The following is a 15,082-nucleotide window of genomic DNA, read 5'->3' on the forward strand; positions in this document are numbered from 1 at the left end:
TAGGTAGAATGAACAGGAAGCACAGGAAAAGGAGGTATGTACCTGTAGAGCTAGGGGAGCAAGACCAAGGGAAGAAGACAGATGGGATAGGGCCTGTTACAGAGAGAGACAAAGCCCCTACGTAACACCTATTTAAAAAATGTTTATTCATTCATGAGAGAGAGGCAGAGAGGCAGAGACACAGGCAGAGGGAGAAGCAGGCTTCCATGCAGGGAGCCTGACGTGGAACTCGATCCTGGGTCTCCAGGAACACACCATGGGCCGAAGCCAGCGCTAAACCGCTGAGTCACCCAGGCTGCCCATTAACACCTATTTTTTAAGGGCAGTGTTATCCAAAGTTTTTCTCATTATGAAATAAATATTGATGTTTATCTATCACACTGGAGTACACACAAAACTGTAATTGAAAGCACCTGACTCAAGAACTCTTGACTACCCTAAGCCCTACCCAGTTGCCCTGAGGCCTAAGGGCATGACTAGCTTGCTATTTTATCTGTAACCGTTTTGCCTAGGACACCTGTGGTACACTATTTGGAGCCTCTAATTTAGGGCACAGGTTTGGGAAGACTTCAGAGGGACTTGTGAAGGGCATTTCTGAATACTATGGACTAATATTACTTTGTCTCCATACAAGAGCAAACTTGGAAAGGAAGCAGCAATCAAGGCAGTAGAAATGTAAATACAGGAGTTAACAAATTGAAAATCTTAGAAAACTGTAAATATGCTATGATCTCTAAAAAAGAGGAAAAGTACATTTTAAAATGATAGGCTTTCAGCTATGTAACTTAACCTTTTTTCCCCCCACTGTTACTACATCAATAGATTACATGAAATATATTGCTAATTATTTCTGTTAGTATTTCCCTGACTTAGTGGATATGATTGAAGAGCCAAGGAAAGTAACATAAGAATTAAAACTACCAGGCTCAGATTTTCTTGTGAGATGTCAGAGACATTTGAAAAATTACCCAGGGAAAATGATTCTATAGTGAATTTGTAGTTAAGTGAAACTCCCTTGTTTAATTCCATCTTTCTCTTTAGATAGAAATTTTAAAAATGGTCTTGGATAATGGAAACAGATGACTTTTGAAATTCACTTCTGATTTCCTCAACATGAGTGCTTTAATATGTTTTATTTATTTTTAACACCAATACTGTGAGGTAGATGTGATAGATACTTCTGTGACAGAAGACAAACTGAGAGATTGACCTATTTGAATGGCATCATGTTAATGGTGTCACAATTTGAATTGGGACTGTTAAATCTATTGCCTTGTCCACTCAGACTCTCTTTTTTTCATAAAGGTTTTTTGGTGACCTAAAAGTACTAGAAAGGAAAAACAGTATGCTTTGTTTATTCATTCAAAAAGTTTTTTTTTTTTTTCCCATCCTCATTATGCCCTATACTCTTCTAGGCAGTGAGATGCAATGGTGAACAAAATACAATTCTGGTCTACATGGATCTTATGTTCTAATTAAGGTGGTAGTGAACAAATATGTACTGTAATATTGGGTAGTTGTATCTTCTAATACCATTCTCTCTGAGAACAAATAGGAAATTTGGCTTAAATTTTAATTCATGTTTAGGTTCTCAAACACTTCAGGGTTGACTTTTGTTAGCTATATTTTTTCCTTTGAAGATAGATTTTTTTGTAAGAAGTACACATCGTGTATCTTTTCATAGGCAATATAAAGAAGATGAAAGTCAGTCAGAAGAAGAAAAAGACTATAGAAGTTTGGATGCCTCACCGACTTATAAAGGCCTTCTAATGGTATGGGGACTACATGGCTAATAATTACGTTTTTATAAAGTAAAATAATAATCTAGGAAAATTAACTATTTTTCTATGAAATGTGTTGAAGTCATTACAGAATCAACTCAGGGAATCGCAATGCAAAATTGATGCACTTTTAAGTGAGAAGCTGAATCTCCAAAAAGATTTGGAAACCAGGTGAGAGAAACTTGACTCATTTTTATTTAGTTTTTGGAAAGTAAACACAAATTGGAATTTGGGATGTTAAATGAATCTTTCTAGCTCCTTTACTGTAAAACTAATCTTGGAAACTTCATATTTTTTTTACACTCATTTTAGTTAGTTGTATCTCATATGATGGAAGGAACAAGATCACATGTAGGTAGGAAAGGGAAGTGAGAATAAAGGAGTCCACATTGAAAGAGATAAAGCTGGGTAGGAGCACAGAATATATTCAGATTTATATCAGCAGGTTTCCCATTCCCAAATTTCTTTAGAATGTTTTCTATCTTAGTCCCTGTGTTGTGAAAGAAGAAAACTAAAAAGTTTAAATGGTATACAAGGTATATTTATGCATAGCATGCCACCACAAAAGGATGATGCTCTGTGTCTTGTCAGGGAATAATAAAGAATGAACATTAAGATTTTTTTCATTTAAGAAGTGTTTGTTGAATACCTCTTATAAGTTAGACACTGTCCTAAGCTGTGGTGTAATATAATGACCAAAATAATAACTTGTTTCATAAAGATTATATTTTAATGGAGAAGGAATTAATAACTAAAGTAGAAACCATTTATATAAAGTTTAGAAAAACCTACCACATGATGATATGTAAATTTATGGTTATATAAATATGTAGTAAAAATTTTTAAACATGCATGAGAATAATGAATAGTGAATTTGGGATAGTGGTTACCTAATGAGGGACACACATGGAGTTTTAAGTATGCGTATAATGTTTTAGTTGAAAAAAAAATGGAAACAAATCTGTTAATATTTAACTTTGGTGAGGCTGAGTAGTGGGTACACCATTATTTATTTTACTGTTCTCTCTTCTTGTCTGTACATTTGAAATATTTCTCCATAAAAGCAAATAATAGATTAACAAGAAAAATGGGTAAAAAGCTCTGAACCAAGAATACATGGAAGGAGACATTCATTGGCCAATAAACACCTCACTGACAGTCATGAAATATTTTAAGTTTTTTAATAAGCATATTTGTGACAAGTAATATGGCATACCTTATTTATTAAATATCTTTATAGTTTTACTCAATAAAATGCAATTCAATGTGATTTATTTTCTGCAGGCCCACACAGCATGAATTAAGACTTTATAAACAACAGGTGAAGAAACTGGAGAAAGCCCTTAAGAAAAACATCAAGTAATTCTATTTTACCAAAGTTACAGATTTGTTATGGTTTTATATTTTTATTTTTATTACCTTTAAATTTACTTTATACTTACCTCATGGTGGCTTTGGCTTGAAATTACCAGAGTGATGATGGGGGAAAATGTCGTAAAAGGGTATTTTTGGTTCCACAGTTTGTTTGTTTTTTTTTGAAAAGATTTTATTTATTTATTCATGAGAAACACAGAGAGAATGAGAGGGAGAGAGGCAGAGACACAGGCAGAGGGAGAAGCAGGCTCCACGCAGGGTGCCCGATGTGGGACTCAATCCCAGGACTCCAGGATCACGCCCCGGGCCAAAGGCAGGCACTAAACCACTGAGCCACCCAGGGATCCCTGGTTCCACAGTTTTAATACAGTTTCTACTGTGTTGGATTTGGCTATGTATTTATCTTAAGAACAAAAGACAGGGATCCCTGGGTGGCTCAGCGGTTTGGCGCCTGCCTTTGGCCCAGGGCGCGATCCTGGAGACCCGGGATCGAATCCTACGTCGGGCTCCCGGTGCATGGAGCCTGCTTCTCCCTCTGCCTGTGTCTCTGCCTCTCTCTCTCTCTCTCTCTGTGACTATCATAAAAAAAAAAAAAAAGAACAAAAGACAGCATTTGCCTGATATAATAAGGGCAAATATTGTAACTAGAAAATTGTCTTTGGAAGCCATAGTGGAATTGTAAGTGAATCATTGAAATTATACATGATGAGCTCTCAATTTTTGTTGGTGCCAGTCATGGCCTGAATAATACACAGCCTCATCACACTTTAAAAGTACTTAGAATGAATGCAGTGAGTGAGCCATTCACATCCATCACTTATTTGTACTTTTCTTAACTTTGAAAAGCACAGTCTCAGAGGAGTTTGAAAAGTTAGTCCTGAATAGTAGTAGGATTTTCTGAAGATAATCTAGGTGTACTTTTTCATTCAAGGGAATGGGACTTGAGGAGGTAGTGCGGGGAGCATTGGGAGGAAATATTTTGAAAACTATATGAGTTAATATATGCATTAGATGTATTAAATCAGTTGTATTAGCATAAGTTGATTCAGTTTTCAGTGATAACCGTGTTTCTTCCTTCCTGTGGCAACACATGCCATAGTGAAGGCAAATATTCTGGAGATCCAAGGATTAATGTACTAATTAAGATAGTACAGAAGAAAAACTAAAAAAGAAAAGAGAAATGGAAGTTTCGGAAAGACTGCATTCTTTAGCTCACTTAATATTTTCCCCTTCCTACTATTCCTTAGTATTTTTGGCACATTTAGTACTTCTGCTATGTGCTTGGCATTCTAGGTACTGGAATTGCAGTAATAAGCCAAATAGAAAGGATCCTTGCCCTCATGGAGATTACATGAGGAGATAAGGACAATGAAGAAAAAGACCATTTTGATGTAATATAATTACTAAATGTAAAATAGTCTGTTGTGTGAATTTGGACAAGAGGCGGTGGTGACATGGTCATGGGGCAATAACAGCAGAGGTGAGAGTGTTTGGAATATTGGAAGGTAGAACTGTTAGGACTGGGTGATGGATTGGATATAGGCATCTCACGGGGCGGGGAGGGGAATCAAGACTCCTTTAAGTTTCAGGCCTAAATAACTATATAGTTATTGGTATCTCAATAAAATAGGAAAATTGGTTGAGAAGCAACTGGAAAAAGGATGATGGAGGGACGTAAAAAGAGGAGAAGGTGTAGATAGACATTACATTTGATTATATGTAAGTCTTCATAAGGAAATGAAGGTCTGAAGAAATAGTTAAGCCTGAGCTGCCTAATACTAGGTTTAATGAAGAATGGAAAGTTGTAGAAAAACATGATAGGACCAAAGGGCATGAGCTAAGTATACTGGGGGAAATTTGGATTCTTTCTTGAAGTCCCTCTGTCTTCAGAGATGAAGATGCTCCTTTCCTCTGGGTATACAAGGGCACCTATTACATGAGGGTCTTATGATCTGCTTCAGGAGAGGAGGAGGAGATCAGAGAGCCTTTCCTGCATATGCCATGTCTCAAATTCCTTTGGCTCAAAACATTCCTTATGTCAAATGGCATATTTTAGAGTCACATATCCTTATCCCCCTCAAAGGAATTTTACTCCTTTCAAGGTAAGTATATTAGTGAAGATACACACACACACACACACACACACACACACACACACACAGAGATAGGTGGTTGGTCTTCATTATTCACAGGTTTCATATCTGTGAATTTGTGTACCTGAAATTTATTTTTAATCCTCAAATCAGTAGTTGTAGCACTTTCGTGATTATGAGAGGACATGCCCAACATACACATTTCCACCTGTTGAACAAGATGATGCTCTTTTTGTTATCAGAGTGCCACTTTTCTTTCTTTTTTTTTTTTTTTTTTTTTGCATTTTTGTACCTTTTGTTGGTGATTTCTCCAAGATGGCCACTAAGCATAGTGTTGAAGTGCTGTCTAGTATCCCTCCTGGATGGGAAGAGGGCTGTGATGTGGCTTACAGAGAAAATACATGTGCTAGGTAAACTTCATTTAGGCATGAGTTATAGCGCTGTTAGCTATGAGTTCAGTGTTAGTCAGCAATATCAAATAAGGTGTTTTTAAACATTGACACACATAAAACAAGCTTATATATTGATCATTTGAGAGAAATGTTATTAGATGCATGCAGGTACCTGACTCTATTAACCCTAGGAGCAATGGCTCAATCTTTTCTAATTCAGTGTTTATGGTGACTAACAGAACTACCATGATTAACAAGAATTGACTGTATATGTCTTTGTTGTTGTTTATTTGGAGCTGTTGTCTTTATTTTTATTTTTATTTATTTTATTTTTTTATTTTTTAATTTATTTATGATAGTCACACAGAGAGAGAGAGGGAGACAGACACAGGCACGGGGAGAAGCAGGCTCCATGCACTGGGAGCCCGATGTGGGATTCGATCCCGGGTCTCCAGGATCGCGCCCTGGGTCAAAGGCAGGCGCCAAACCGCTGCGCCACCCAGGGATCCCTTTATTTTTATTTTGTAAAGATTTTATTTTTTTATTAGAGACCGAGAAACATAGAGCATGAGCATAGAGAGGTACAGAGGGAGAGAGAGAAGCAGATTCCCTGCTGAGCAGGAGCCCAATGATGTAGGGCTGAGATCATGACCTGAGCTGAAGGCTCAGGTGCTCCTGGGCTATTGTCTTTAGATTGACCTTTTCACAATTAGCCTTTAAAATTATGATTCAGAAAAAAAAAAAATATGATTCAGAACCAATCCCTGCTGTATTTTTTGTTGAATTTTAAAGAACATAATTTGCTTTAGAAATTTAAATTTGGAATTTTAAAAAATTATTAATTTTTTTTATGTTTGGATTGGTTTAGATTCTTTTAGAATCTAGATGTGGAAATAGGGAATTAGGAATGTTAGATAACTTGCCTACGTCACACAGATGGCATGTGGAAGAACTTGGAAAGAAATTAGATCTGTACCCAGTCATTCTGACTCCAAAGCTCAAACTCTTAACCATCATACTAATTAGAACCAATAAAACACCTGGTGAAAAACATTTTTTTAAGGTAAAACTTCAAATTTTTATTTTTTGCAATGGCAGAGGTAGAATATTTTTTTAAAGAACTACAAATATTGGGCAAATAATTTAAAATAAAATATCCTGTCAGCTCAGTAAATCCTCTTCACATATAGACAAAATAGGGGAACAGTTTTTTACTGAATAAACGTCCAACCAGACTGAGATATACAGTATAGGCAGTCTGCTAAGGAGATTACAAAGCCAGAAAGAAATCTCATTCTTTTATATAGCTACACATGCACAATCCATTACATATATTATATGTGAATTGTCTTTACCCTAAGGAAAAATAAAACTTTGTGTGTTTTTTATAATAAGCAGGAAGTTACAACCTAGAGAGCCAGGAGCCTAGACTAAACTACAACAGAGACAGGGAGACAAGGTACCATTCAAAGATGTGGTTCTGAGGCTTCCAAGAAAGATATTCCTAGGATGTAAACTTGGCAAGAGGTTTATTTAAATCTTAAAAAAGATTTATACACGCTCCCAAAGATTCAGCCCAATGTTCATAGCAACAGTGTCCACAATAGTCGAACTGTGGAAGGAGCCATGATGTCCATTGACATATGATTGGATAAAGAAGATGTGAGATATATATATATATATATACACACACACACACACACACATATATATATACACATACATACACACACACACACACATATATATGTTTTTATATGTGTTTATATATATAAACACACACAATAGAATATTACTCAGCCACCAGAAAGGATGAATACCTACAATTTGCTTCAATGTAGATGGAACTGGAGGGTATAATGCTGAGTGAAATAAGTCAACTGGAGAAAGACAATTGTCATACAGTTTCACTCCTATGTGGGACATAAATAATAGTGAAAGGGACTATAAGTGAAAGGAGGGAAACTGAGTGGGGAAAATTAGAGAGGGAGACAAATATGAGAGACTCCTAACTGTGGGAAACAGAGTTGCAGAAGGTAAGGTCGGTGAGGGGATGGGTGACTGGGTGACAGGCACTGAGGAGGGCACTTGATGGGATGAGCACTGGGTATTATACTATATGTTGGCAAATTGAATTTAAGTTTAAGAAATAAAAAAAAAATTAGCACACAAAAAAGACATACTTTTTAAAGAGACAGAGAAAGAATTTAACAATTACAAGTTTTCCAAAGGAAATGCTACAAGAAAAGGAGGGGAAAGGCTGTCTCTTCCTTTTAGGATCTGAGAGAATTCAATTTTTTTCTTTAGATTTGTTGCTTTTCAACTAACCACCTTCGATATCAAACGAGTCTACTTGACATGGGAAAAAAATGGACTTTTCTTGAGTTACTATTACAACAGGTTGATTATAAAATTTGGTTATTAGAAGGTGATCAAATAGGTTTGCCAGTACAAGATTAACCAAAGGTGCTACACTAATTTCATTTAATTTCAATGGTATTTATATTTTCCCTAGGAGAAAACAAAATCAGAATCCTGTCACTTTAGTGTTGAGTTGATGGATGTAGAGGTGGCCAGGACAGTGAACCAAACTGAAATGAACAATCAAGGGTTCATTCATTTACTACTATAGTGTAAGCAGCCAAAAAGTATTCCTATTTTTCTCTATGAAATGGCACCAGGCAAGAGTCAGTAAATGGCACGCTGCACTGATAGGAAGAAACATCTCACTGCCTAGGAGCCCTGGACAGATTTTTGCCCGGGGGAGCTCTGTGAGTGGAAAATACGAAGTCAGAATGGAGAAAATTATATTAGTTAAGATTTCCGCCACCCTATAAGGAGAAGTGAAAAGTACCTCAGTCAGGGTCACCCCAATAAAGAGGCCTCAGGATGGAGGCACCTGGACTAGGAATGAAGAAATCTATGCAAGCATGGCTGGCCTGGGAGTTGCAAGGAAAGGGAAGGGTCAAGGGGGCTGAGTTTTTGACAGCAACTCCCTCCAGAGATTACAGTGCATAGGCTGTGCTCCAAGTTTGATGTGGGAGGGCAGCTTTCCCCCATGAAGCTTTCCATGAGGGTTACAAAGGCTTCCAGACAAAGCCTTTGTAATTGTCTGGTTTGGGCCTGAAAAATAATGTGTAGGATTTTGGCCTGGAGTGGGAATTCTTTTTTTTTTTTTTTTAATTTTATTTATTCATTCATAGAGATGCAGAGAGAGAGAGTAGCAGACACACAGGCAGAGGGAGAAGCAGGCTCCATGCAGAGAGCCCGATGCGGGACTCCATCCAGGGTCTCCAGGATCACGCTCCGGGCTGCAGGCGGCGCTAAACCGCTGTGCCACTGGAGCTGCCCTGGAGTGGGACTTCTAAAGAAACAGTTGCTTTCAGAGTTGTGGCATTGGAGTTGATAGATTAAAGGGAATCACCCTTCTTTTTATCCTAATCATATAAAAAGTCTTAGGAATGTGGAGAAAAGGACTCAGAGAATGTATAACTCTGAGAGGCTCAGATTGGTATCTATATGTGTTTTGTATCTTTGTGGCAAAAAAGGCAGGATTTTTAAAAACAAAATTGGCATTCTACTTTTCAGCTTGTTCCTCATCTCCAGCATGGAGTCATCCTGAATCATGGAAAGGCTTCATCAGGCACAGTTAAAAGCTATAAAGTAGGGGATCCCTGAGTGGCTCATGGGTTTAGCGCCTGCCTTTGGCCCAGGGTGTGGTCCTGGAGTCCTGGGATGGAGTCCCTTATCTGGCTCCCTGCAGGGGGCCTGCTTCTCCCTCTGACTGTGTCTCTGCCTCTCTCTCTGAATGAATAAATAAAATCTTTTTAAAAAAGCTATAAAGTATCTGCACATAGAAACATATCTTATGGAGATGTCTGTAGAAAACAGGAGAAAGCACAGATATTTTAAGCTGGCACTACAGTTTGCTGAGTTTCCCAGACTCCACAAAGAAACACAGCTATTGCTGCTGACTGCATGAAATGAATGTTCATTAAGTATGTAAAGAATCCTTTAGCTACTCTTAGGGGATTTTTATGGCCTTTAGGCCCTGCTCACTGCTCTGGAGACAACAAAACAACCCTGGCATATTTCTGAGTACAGCCTATACTGCTAAAACACATTTCTGAAACATCAGTGATATCATATGCAATTGGGAAATAAAGGAATGATTAGTAGTATTAAATAGACATTGCTAGAAATAGTTCACATGATTTTTCCTAGTACAAGAATGAGAATAGCAGTAGTATTATAGCTTTCAACAAGAGGAAAAACTTTGCTGGTACATAGGCAGTTGCCCTTTCAGCTCTATTTTAAGAAAATTTAAAATGAGAGGCTGCACCCAGGGCTCCCTCCTAGACCCCCAGCATTAGACAGACTCCAGGCTGGAGGCAAGTTGCACTTGGTCCCTTGCCTGTTTTAACCTCATCTTCTCTGGCCTGGAGTTCCGTTTCCATCTTCATAGTCTTGGCATTCTCAAGCTAACATTTCTGCTCTGTGGTCTGTATTTGTAATATCCCTTGAGGCAACCAATAGATATACTAGAGCTGTCTAACTTAACTCTTGAGGGATCAGTTCTCTGGTTACAAGCTGCATCTATTGTAATGTAGTCTTGTTTCTAACACTGCTTTTCTCCCAAGCTCTGTTATTTTCACCTGTGTGGTTTTGCAAAATACAAAGTTTTCAGGAATATTACGCTTTGGCTGATACTTTCTGTGAGACCAAGCGAACTAGAGGTCAATATCGCATGAGTCCCTAGCTTTCACTAATATTCATCTCCTGTAAATTTAGAAAAACAATGAGATTAAATGTATACTTGTCAACCAAGAAGGAATTCACCGAAAGTTTAAGCAAACAGGTGTTATTTGGGCAATTCAAATTGCAGTCTAGGAGATACAGTTTCAGGTAGATAACCTGAATTGTGTTCTGAGGAAGAATAAGAGGAGGCAGAGTTGTAAAGGTGAAAGGTCATGAGTACCATTCTCTTTTAGGTCTCTATGCAAAACAGGAATTGAAACTAAATTAACTGGGATGGGTTGAATTAATTTAATATGCAAATGAAGTATTGAAACTTGCCAAAGTACAAATCTCATTGACTCCTTTTGAAGTATAGAATGTGAACAATTTAGGTGTCATGATGAGGAGGAAGTTCAGTCCAGGCTGAGGGCCACACAGCTGGCTGAAAAGTTTTTAAATTTAGTTTCTTACAGTGAGGATGTACATAAAATCCTCCTCCTTTATGGCCTCTTTTTTTTTTAAGATTTTATTATTATTTTTAAAAGATTTTATTTATTTATTCATGAGAGAGAGAGAAGCAGAGACACAGGCAGAGGGAGAAGCAGGCTCCCTGCAGGGAACCTGATGTGGGACTCATCCCAATCCCTCTCCAGGATCATGCCCTGGGATAAGGGCAGGCACTATTATTTTGAGTGAGAGAAAGAGAGACTTAGAGCATGAGTGGAGTGAGGGGCAGAGAGAGAGGGGGAAGTTGACTCCCCACTAAGCAGGGTGCCTGATGTGGGGCTCAATCTCAGGACCCTGGGATCATGACCTGAGCTGAAGGCTCAACTGACTGAGCCACCCAGGCGCCCCCCCCCCCCCACCTTATGGCTTCTTAACTATTTTAAGAGACTCTTAGCTAGGCTTGCTTGCTCCATTTTAAAATCTTGTTTTATAGTGTAAAGTGCTTAAAAGAGTTCTTCACAGAGAATATTCTCAATAAATACAATTATCATCATCACCAGGTTGCTAATATAAGTTGATTATTTCATTATTAAATGAAGGTATGTTTTTATTCATCTAACTTTTCCCATAGTGACTATAACTGGTACATGCAGTTATATATTTAGGTTACTGTACTGAGCTAAGATGTTATATATATCCATAGCATAATATTTATTAATCAGACTTGAAAAGAGTTCATTGATAAGTTAAACATTTTCACCTTAGGGAGAGTTTAACATTTAAATTCAGATATATCTGTTTACTTGTATTCCCATTAGAGAATATACTGGCTTTTCTATGTCCTGCTTGTATTGTATTGTATTGAACATAGATAATATGTTCCTGGTACTACCTTTGGCAAAACTGTAAAGTATATGAAATTGGTAAATAGGTGGGAAGTCAAGTGGAAAATGGATTGTGAGGTCTTCATATCTATTGGATGAGAGAGACTGACTTTTTACCTAAAACGAATTCCACTTATTAATATTATTTTTGGCATATACTCACCAGAGAGCAGAAAAAAGCAATTGAGTGAAGATCAAGGACAGTACTTATGACTGGAGTAGATAATTGTAGGGTAATAGTAAGAGATGAGGTAAGAAAGGAGTCAGGAGGAATATTGGGTTGTGACTACTGGCATTGAGCTGTTCAAATGCTAACCTACAGTGATTAGATTTAGTTAACAGAGCAGTGGGAAGCCATTGTTTTTTGGTTTTTTAAGATTTATTTGAGAGACTGAGAGAGACAAAAGACAGAGGACTAACTAGGGGAGGGGCAAAAGAAGAGGGAGAGAAGCAAACTCCCAGCTGAGTGCAGAGCCCTGGGCGGGGCGGCGGGGGGGGGGGGGGGGGGGCTCAATCTCAAGATGCTGAGATCAAGACCTGAGCCATAACCAAGTCCAACACTTAAGCAATTGAGCCACCCAGGTGCCCCACCATTGATTGCTTTTTTAGTAGGCAAATGACATGATGGAATATTGCTTTTCTTTTTCTTCTTCTTTTTCTTTTCCTTTTCCTTTTCCTTTTCCTTTTCCTTTTTCTTTCTTTTTTACTTTCTTTTCTTTCTTCTCCATGCCCCAGTGTGGAGCTCAACTCAGGGCTTGGACTCATAACCCTGAGATAAGACTTGAGCTGAGATCAAGAGTTCAAAGCTCAACTGACTGAGCCACCCAAGTACCCTGGAATATTGCTGTTCTATTTTAGAAACAGCAGGTCAAGCTCATTAATGAGTCATAGAATGATTTAATGGATCAGAGTTGCTCAGGAAACTGATAGGCATACTTAAATTTAATGTGATTAATTTGAAGTGGGATTTAATAAGAGACTACTTTTTTCTAAAGGCATGATAGGTAGGGGGAGGAATGTTAAGTACAGCTTGACTTAAAAGATATTTGGAGAAGGAAAATGGTTTGCTACCAGGTAGAAACACTCATACATAGGTTTCTAGGCAAAGAAGCTTTCTCAGTTTTCCGGTAGCCACCTTAAACAGTGGTCTCTTGGGTTTCCATGCCCTGTTGACTGGCCCAGGCATCACTGTATTTGTTCTTTGACACAAATGGAATATGAAGAGGGAAGGACCATACCGTCTAGTTCTTGCTACTACTGTGCCCAAATTGCCCTGCCTCTTTGTTCCCTTTTCTTATAGCCTCCAAGCCCAGAGCACCTTGGAAGTTACTTTCATCACTTGCTGTACTTCTTTCCTATTTTTCTTTTTTACAAGTGTTGGGGAGTTGTTAGAACTTTCTTCTTCAGTCTGATCCCTTTTGTTTTCAGCGATTTCTAATCTGTGGTCTATTGAGGGGACATTCTTGTTTTCCAGTGATAATATGGCTTACAAAATTAAATTTAAAAAATTTATATGTAAAATGACATAAAGCTGTTGGAGGGTTAGGGGTGCCTGGGTGGCTCAGTCGGTTAAGTGTCTGACTCTTAATTTCGGCTTGAGTCATAATCTTGGGTCATGGGATCGAGTCCTGCATTGCCTCTCTGCTCATCGAGGAGTCTGCTTGAGATTCTCTGCACTACCTCTCCCTCTACCTATTTCCCTACCCCACCCCCAGCTTGTATGCATGCATGTACTCTCTCACATAAATAAATCTTAAAAAATTGATTTAAAGATGTTGGAGGGTAGATGAATCATTGGCTCAGTTTGTTGTCTTAATCTAGTGTCTAGAAAAGTATTTTGTATTATCTTGATTTTTTTTTCCTCTTTAGATTACAGGATCTTATCAGTCAAAAAAAGGCAGAGGACCCAGAGAAACCAGATGAAGCCAACAGAGATAACCAGCAGCAGGCCCTAATTGACCAGAGATACTTTCAGGTATTGAACAGCTGACAAAGAGACTGGTATCTGTAGTGAACCTTGATTTCTTTCTTTCTTTTTTTTTTTTTTTTAAGTTTTTATTTAATTCCAGTTAGTTAACATACAGTATAAGTTTAAGGTATACAATATATTGATTCAACACTCCCACGCAATCAGTACCCAGTGCTCATCACAATAAGTGCACTCCTTAATCCCCATCACCTATTTCACCTATCCTTCTGCCAACATCCATTCTGATAAACATCGATTTGTTCTCTATAGTTTTTTCCCTTTGCTTGTTTTCTTTTTCTTTAATTTTAAAAAATTTTACATTTTTAAGTAATCTCTACACCCAGGATGGGGCTTGAATTTTGCAATCCCAAAATCAAGAGCCACATGCTCCACTGACTGAGCCAGCCAGGTGCCCCTGTTTTTGTTTCTTTTTTTTTTTTTTAATTTATTTTTTATTGCTGTTCAATTTACTAACATACAGAATAACCCCCAGTGCCCGTCACCCATTCACTCCCACCCCCCGCCCTCCTCCCCTTCTACCACCCCCAGTTCGTTTCCCAGAGTTAGCAGTCTTTACGTTCTGTCTCCCTTTCTGATATTTCCCACACATTTCTTCTCCCTTCCCTTATATTCCCTTTCACTATTATTTATATTCCCCAAATGAATGAGAACATATAATGTTTGTCCTTCTCCGACTGACTTACTTCACTCAGCATAATACCCTCCAGTTCCATCCACGTTGAAGCAAATGGTGGGTATTTGTCATTTCTAATAGCTGAGTAATATTCCATTGTATACATAAACCACATCTTCTTTATCCATTCATCTTTCGTTGGACACCGAGGCTCCTTCCACAGTTTGGCTATCGTGGCCATTGCTGCTATAAACATCGGGGTGCAGGTGTCCCGGCGTTTCATTGCATTTGTATCTTTGGGGTAAATCCCCAACAGTGCAATTGCTGGGTCGTAGGGCAGGTCTATTTTTAACTCTTTGAGGAACCTCCACACAGTTTTCCAGAGTGGCTGCACCAGTTCACATTCCCAACAGTGTAAGAGGGTTCCCTTTTCTCCGCATCCTCTCCAACATTTGTTGTTTCCTGCCTTGTTAATTTGCCCCATTCTCACTGGTGTGAGGTGGTATCTCATTGTGGTTTTGATTTGTATTTCCCTGATGGCAAGTGATGCAGAGCATTTTCTCATATGCATGTTGGCCATGTCTATGTCTTCCTCTGTGAGATTTCTCTTCATTTCTCTTCTTTTGCCCATTTCATGATTGGATTGTTTGTTTCTTTGGTGTTGAGTTTAATAAGTTCTTTATAGATCTTGGAAACTAGCCCTTTATCTGATATGTCATTTGCAAATATCTTCTCCCATTCTGTAGGTTGTCTTTGAGTTTTGTTGACGGT

The 15,082-nt window shown here is 38.2% G+C and overlaps 1 protein-coding gene across 13 annotated transcripts in view; it reads left to right on the forward strand.

Moving 5' to 3' along the window:
• CEP70 (centrosomal protein 70) overlaps positions 1–15,082 on the forward strand; it is a 119,515-nt gene that overhangs the window by 55,693 nt on the left and 48,740 nt on the right. For all 13 annotated transcript variants that reach the window (XR_013361140.1, XR_013361139.1, XR_013361138.1 and 10 more), the window contains 4 exons: positions 1,685–1,772; positions 1,864–1,952; positions 3,066–3,140; positions 13,578–13,683. Coding sequence is in view for 10 of the 13 variants with exons in the window: in XM_077864980.1 (XP_077721106.1) it covers positions 1,685–1,772; positions 1,864–1,952; positions 3,066–3,140; positions 13,578–13,683 (358 nt within the window). In the remaining 3 variants the exon portion in view is untranslated. The remainder of the gene's footprint in view (positions 1–1,684; positions 1,773–1,863; positions 1,953–3,065; positions 3,141–13,577; positions 13,684–15,082) is intronic.

The sequence above is a fragment of the Canis aureus genome, chromosome 22 (genome assembly GCF_053574225.1).
Source record: "Canis aureus isolate CA01 chromosome 22, VMU_Caureus_v.1.0, whole genome shotgun sequence".
Classification (NCBI taxonomy): domain Eukaryota; kingdom Metazoa; phylum Chordata; class Mammalia; order Carnivora; family Canidae; genus Canis; species Canis aureus.